This window comes from Leptosomus discolor, chromosome 3 (assembly GCF_034619465.1).
Source record: "Leptosomus discolor isolate bLepDis1 chromosome 3, bLepDis1.hap2, whole genome shotgun sequence".
In the NCBI taxonomy this organism is placed as follows: Eukaryota; Metazoa; Chordata; class Aves; order Leptosomiformes; family Leptosomidae; genus Leptosomus; species Leptosomus discolor.
Window position 1 is genome coordinate 40,919,950 of NC_141393.1, and position 6,925 is coordinate 40,926,874.

A 6,925-nucleotide genomic window follows, 5' to 3' on the forward strand; every position below is an offset into this window, starting at 1 on the left:
ATGTGGAGAGCGGCCGCCGCCTCGGCCCCGGCGCGGGCCCTGTGCCGCGCTCCGCCGCCGCCCCCCCCGCCGCGGCGGCGGGCTGTGAGCGTGGCCGTGTCCCCCGCCGCCGGCCTGGCGGACGAGCGGGTGGAGACGCGGGTGGCGGGGCTGGGCCCGGGGCAGCCGGTGACCCTGCGGGCGGTGGCGGCGGATGAGCGCGGCTGCCTCTTCCAGTCGTGCGCGCACTACCGGGCGGACGGCGGCGGCGAGCTGCACCTGGGCACGGACGCCTCGCACGGCGGGGACTACACCGGCGTGGAGCCCATGGGGCTCTTCTGGAGCCTCGCCCCCGCCGGCATGGAGAGGCCGTACCAGCGGCTCGTTCCCCGCAGCACGGGCAGCCCGATGAAGGTGGAGGTGCTGGTCCACCAGGGCCACAGCCTGTCCGGCGCCATCCCCGGGCCGGTGGTGGCCAAGGCGGAGGTGGAGAGGTGGTTCACGGCCCCCGGTGTGCGGAGGATCCGGCTGAAGGAGAGAGGCGTCAGGGGCTCCCTCTTCCTGCCGCCGGGTGAGTGCTCCGGCCGGGGACCCTCGCCCTGGGGCCGACGGGGCCTCCCGGCTGCTCTGTCCAGAGCAAATAAAACCTCTTTGGGAAAAAAACCCCAAACCTGCCAAGGATAGCACCCGGGAAACCCATCTTCCGTAATAGGTCTGAACGCCGCCCTGCAGGCAGGTGGCCGCTTCTTTTTCCTGGAAATCTTCAGAGTCACACACTCAAAGGCTTTTCGGGATGCCCTGCCTGGGCCTTGCCGGCAGCAGCGGGCAGGGCAGGTGGCTCTGGTGGGGCAGGTAAAAGCTCGGTGAGAAAGGGGTTGTGGAGTTTACCATGTCACTGCTCTCACTCTAGAATTTTTCAGTAGGTTTGATGTTTGCTCTGGACTGCCAAAATCTGTTCAGGAAGGATGATACGGTTCATCGTGTGAGCCTGTGCTAAATCTCCCAAGGATTTTAGCCTGAGTAGGATCGAATCAAAAATGCACTTTTCTTCGCTGTGAAGCACATGCCAGTAAACAGAGTAGCAGAAGAGAGTCTAGAAAATATCGATGTTCCACCTCTGTAACACCAGAGACAAAGCTAAGTTAATACTTGAGTTACTTCAGTTGGTCTGTGGTATAAAGGCAAAATAGATTTCTGAGCAAGTTCTACCTGTTCTGCTTGTGGGATGGTTGTGCTTTATCAGGTGTGATACTCTGGTCATCTGCTAGTGTTGCTGGACAATGAAACCTTACTCTGATGATGGTGTTTGTACACTTGACCCATGATTTAAAGTTACTGGATTTCCCTGAGTGTTGTGCTGCTAGAACTGCCCTCCATATAGCCTCTAGTTTATAACGACTTGGTTCAGCAAATCCTGCAAGTACCACTACAGTTATTAGCATTTTCAGTGAATGATTTCCAAACCAATAATCCTTTTATCCATTTACATACGGATCCAAAGTCCACTGAAGAAAAAACAGCAACAAAAATTGAACTTTGGATCAAACATTTAGTCAGCATTCTGGATTTTCCATCACTGAGACGTGGTTGTTTTGATATATCCTGCCTTAGAAGATGAGCTGGATTTCTGCTGAGCTCAGTGGGAATCCAGAGATCTGCAAGATGGAACTGCATTTTTCCCTTGAGAAAGCCTGGTGCTGTAATAGCGTGGAAAAGTCTGGAATCATTGCTTAAATAATATTGGATCCTTCCCGATGCATTATGACCATACCTCTCGTTGCTTCAGGGATGGAAAAATGCTAATATTATCAAGATAGGAATCTTAAATGTGACCTGTTCTTAGTGAAAGTGAGATGACATGAGTGGGCTTACGCTGCAATTTTAATATGAAAGGGATTTCTCAATTCTGGCATAAGAGTTACAGGTGTGGGGTTGGTTGGTTGGTTGTTTTTAAGCGGTAGTAAAGTTGCCTAGACCATTTCATCCTGCTGCTTAGTGAGCTATGCAGAAACTGTATACTTGGTCACGTGCAGACACTCAGGAAGGCAGTCCAGGATCCTTGTGTAAGCTGAAGGTTGTCTTCATGAGAGAGAAATGTGTTCATGCTTGACTGTTCTGATCACATGTTCTTGCTAGAAAGCTTTCCAGGTAGGGGTGATAAATGAACGAATACTTTTTTTTCCTAGCCATCTAGGCTCACTGTTGTTAACTAAAGGTGACTGTTGATCGTGGCATTACGAGAAGTTGATCCAGACATATTTTCTTTCAAGTAGAATATTGAACTTCTATGAAAAATTTCAGAACTGAAAGAACCCAAAAGCACATTTCAGTCCTTTTCTGACTTCCCCATGCTTTAAGTTGGGAGGTTTCCGCCATCTAGCATGTCTTGCCCAAAACTTTCTTTTCTCAAGCACTCTGAAATGCCAGAGGTCCTTTATTTACTGCGTGTAGGTAATGTCAGAGTTAATGCACTCTTGCACAAGCAGGTGCTTTTTCTGCCGAGATGGTTGTAGTGAGTTGGATCCGTGTACAAGTGGTGACATCTGGTGGCCAGCAAAAAAATAGTAAAAAAAGAAATTGCCTGTCTGGGGTCTTCATAGTTCCAAGAGTACATCCTTAGTCTTTCAACCCAAGATCTGCTGGCATGCCATACAGTAATGTCACAACGCGGCCTTGGCTCCAAAAGCATGCTCACTTAAAACTGTGGTTCTGATTATCTGTATCGTTTTGCTGGACTGATGGTACAGCTGAATATGCACATCTACCTGTGTATCAGCCACGCACACGTAACCGCGCCACCCGTATAGCTCTCGGTTTTACCCTCTTCACATCTGCAGTAGCAGTTCTGCTGCCAAGTGTTACAGTGCTGATGTTGAGACAGAGCTTGTAAGTCAAGTTGATTTCATCTAGCCAAGGGTGGCTCTGCTGCGCTTTGCTCAATGCACCCTATTCCAGAGTTTGCATCAGTTTTGTAGAATTGAGTTCCAGGGCTCGGTGCTCTTGCCTCATTAGTAATGAGCTTGCCCTTTGCTAATTAAGGTATGGCTTCTTTAGGGAAAAATAGCTGATTTAGAGTATGACTGTTCTGAGGGTGGGAGGTTAAGACCATTGGAAATACATTTAGAACAGTTTTTTTAAAAAAAAAAGTTTATCTGTTCACATACTTTTACAGGAAGGTAAGGACCAACTCTTAGTTTGAAATAGCTGAAGTGGGACACAGCACTGGTGCTCTAATCTCTGCTGTGCAAATGGAACAGTAATGAGTATTAACAGAAAATGCCTTAAGCTTTCTATATTTTGTTGTTCACTCTTCACCAGATAGTTTCTAGTGTCCTGTTTAACAACTTGTCCTCTGGACCTCTTCTTTTTAATCCAGGGGATGGCCCCTTTCCAGGAGTGATTGACATGTACGGCGATGAAGGAGGTCTGATTGAATTTAGATCCAGTCTCCTGGCTACCCGTGGTTTTGCTGCTCTTTCTCTGCCATATTTTGACTTTGAAGATCTGCCTAAGGTCATGAAAGAATTCAAACTTGAGTACTTTGAGGAGGCAGCTAGATTCCTACAGCGTCACCCGAAGGTGAGTGTAATGAGAGATCTCCCAGGACAAGGGAGGGTTCGACAGCCATGCCCCACTGGTGGCGGTGATTTTTTTTTTTTTTTTTTTTTTTTTGGAGTATCAGTTTCTGCTGGGCAGGTTTAGGCCCAATAATTGAAAAAGTGTAGGTCCTGCATAGGCAGCTACGCATATGACTGCAGAGAGTGAATTTCTTCCAGCACAAGCTGTCTGTTAAATAAATTAATGCTGGAAACTAGAAGATTCCTGATCATTAGAACAGTGAAGTGCTGGAATGTTCTCCAAACAGGAGCAGTGGTGATAAATTTTTTTTTTTTTTTTTAAATGAAAGCAATTAGTTTAAGAGAGGATGATACAAAACTGCTCAATAGTCAGCAAATGAAAGGATCTGATGACTTGGGATGTTGCTTTCACTTTTACTTTCCAGGCTGGAAAAGGACAAGACTAAATGCTACTTATCTAATCCTTCAGATGTCTTTTGTGAGGTTACTTTATTTGCCTGAGACATATATAGCAATAGACCATGCTTGAATTTCCTGCTACCCGTTTTGGGAAAAAAAGAGAAAATATTTGCATCAAAATACACAATAGGGACTAGGTGAGGACCAAGTGATGGCACTTCTTGTCCCTGTCTGTGTTATTTTGTGGGGTTTGATGGCTCTTGTTGTCTCTGAAAAATACAACACTAAGCCTGGGTCCAGGCTGCAGCTTTCCAACAGGTCACATCGATAATTAACCTAACCTTTTGGGTTTTTTAATAACACAACTCCAAAGGCATTTAATGGCTAATTCCATTATAACATATACTTACTTAATTCCTTTCTTCCTCTCTTCCCCACCGCCTATCTTAGGTGAAGGGACCAGGAGTTGGAGTGATTGGGACGGGGAAAGGGGCAGAACTAGCACTCTCCATGATCACCTTCCTGCCAGAAGTAGTGGCTGCTGTCTGTATCTCCGGCTGTAGCTCAAACACAGTTGCAGACCTCCATTATGGTGAGATGACTCTGCCTGGACTGTGTTTTGACATGAATAAGGTCAGTGTTTCTGACGCTGGTGTATTTGACATTTTCGAAGCTCTGGATGACCCAACAAATCCTGCTAATTCTCCTTGCACCATCCCCATTGAAAAAGCAGAAGGTCACTTTCTCTTAGTGGTAGGGGAAGATGATCGTATGTGGAAGAGCTCCTTATATGCTGAGCTGGCAATCGGGCGTCTACGCCAGCACGGGAAAGAAAACTTTGAACTCTTGAGTTATCCAGGAGCAGGTCACCGAATTGATCCTCCTTCTACTCCATTTTGTCAGGTAGCTATGGATCGTGTTCTGGGGGTGCCTGTTCTGGGGGGTGGAGAGAGCAAAGCACATGCCCATGCACAGGAACACTCCTGGGGAAAGATTCAGGAGTTTCTGCACTTGCATTTGGGATGAACACTTCAGCACCAGCAAGCTGTTGCAGAACTGGAGAGGACTGAGCTTGAGCCACCAAAATGACTGGTGAATTGGAGGGACTGACTGAGAAAAGCTTGGAAATACAAAATAACCAAATGACTACTTAGCTACAAGTGTAAATCCAAAAAGAAAGGGATTTATTTGGACTAGCCTAAGTTATTTTAACTAGGTACACAGAGGAGAAGTGAAACAATGATAAGTAGGTTGCACTGTAGTACAAATTTGACAGCCTGAATTAGTCATGGTATCAAGAAGCAAGTATCTGAAGAGAGTAGTAGGTACTTTATTGCTTGCAGTAGTTGTGACTCAAAGAATTTAACAGCTAGCCTGCACCCTCTACAGTGACAGACTGGATCGTGCCTGGGGAATGATGGCAACCCACAGGTGATAAACTTTTGACATCAAAATGATGAATGGGTCTGGCTTTGGGCCTTAAGTTACCTTAGCCCAGGACTCTGAGATTTACAGCCATATACACTTTGGAAACGTTTTCTATTTACATGAAGCTGGGAATAGCTATTTTTAATGAGGCTCGTATACCTTGACCTTAGGTAGTGGTCTTCTGGTGACACAGTCTGTTTCTTTCCAACAAAAACTACCTGTAGAGCGGGAAAATGAAGAGCACTTTTCCTGTCATCCTAGGAGAATGGCAGCACTGGCACTGTCTTGTGTTAGGGAGGTAACCGTCTGTCCCTATAATGTCTTGGATTGGCATTTGACACTCAAGAGTATTAACATTCTGTTGGATAGGTTAAAGCATGGTTAAAGGTACTTTAATGCTATGTGCAAGTCTTACTTCTCTCTTCGTTGCTTGCTTCAAACTAATAACACCTGCCATTAAGTTAGGGATTAATTACTTGTGGAACTCTTTAGTAATAATGTCAACAGATGCTGACAGCTGTTCTTAGGGAGGAAGTGGAGTTGAGAAACAGAAAACCTAGTCAGTAGAAGATCAGGACTGACTGAAAAAAGCTGTCACCTTATGGCAATGATTAACTCGGGATCATAATACTTAAAAAAAACCTACCACAACCCAAAAAAAACCCCAAATCTAGGATATCTTTTCCATGACTGCCTAAGATTGTTTTTTTCATCCTAATTAATTTTTGGCTAGTGCCTTAATTTTCCCCACCATTCAGGTAGGAGGCAACAGTTTCTTCCTAAATGAGTTGATCTCTCGAGAGGGTCTTGCTGGAACGGTGCCAGCACTGAAGGCCTGTTCAACAAGGGCTGCTCTCAGTACAATTTCTCCTTCCAAGGTCGTTTTGTCAGAGCAGTTTGAGAGCTGCCCAGGAAGATACAAAACCTTCATTTGTGGTACTGAATTCTGCTTTGCTCTCAGGGATCTTTTCTCTCCAGTTAACTGTCATTATGCTGCTGCTCAGGTCTCATTACCTTTCTGCAACTCTTATTGCTCCCTGTCATTTGCTTGGAGTCATACGTTCTCCACACACCAACTGAACAATTCACCCATCCACCTCTTACAAGAGAAGCTCCATCTGCTCACTCCACACAAAATGTCTTCCTGCCTGGTCTCTCTAAATTCCCTCACTGGCTGACAAGGCCTTTGCAGAGCTGTATCTGGTTTTGAACCTCCATGAAAACCAGGCAGCCCCAGAAGCCCAGGACCACAGCCTGCTAGGATGTGCGTCTTGGTGTCACCCATGCTGAGTACCCTGCCTTTTTTCCAAACTCGCTCCAAGTTGCAGCCATAGAGGAAAGGGTTCTCTCAAAGTTTCCCTTTGTTCAGTCTCCCTCGTTGGTGCATCTTCAGTGGTTGGAGCTGTTTAACCGTGGTAGCCACGCCTCCCCTCCGATACCTGTGTCTCCACACTGCAGTCCTACCTCAGCATATCCGTTGCCCTGCCAGGTTGCAAGCCGGAGGCTCAGGAAGTAAATATTAAGTTGTAAACAGAACAAAA

General features: G+C 46.4%; 1 protein-coding gene across 1 annotated transcript; it reads left to right on the top strand.

Annotated features, from left to right (window-relative positions):
* Positions 1–4,985, top strand: LOC104354303 (acyl-coenzyme A thioesterase 5-like). Its single transcript, XM_009961178.2, has 3 exons — positions 1–550; positions 3,356–3,558; positions 4,407–4,985. The coding sequence occupies exons 1-3, from the start codon at positions 1–3 to the stop codon at positions 4,980–4,982; spliced, it is 1,329 nt and encodes a 442-aa protein (XP_009959480.2). The 3' UTR covers positions 4,983–4,985.
* The last annotated feature ends 1,940 nt before the right edge of the window (positions 4,986–6,925 follow it).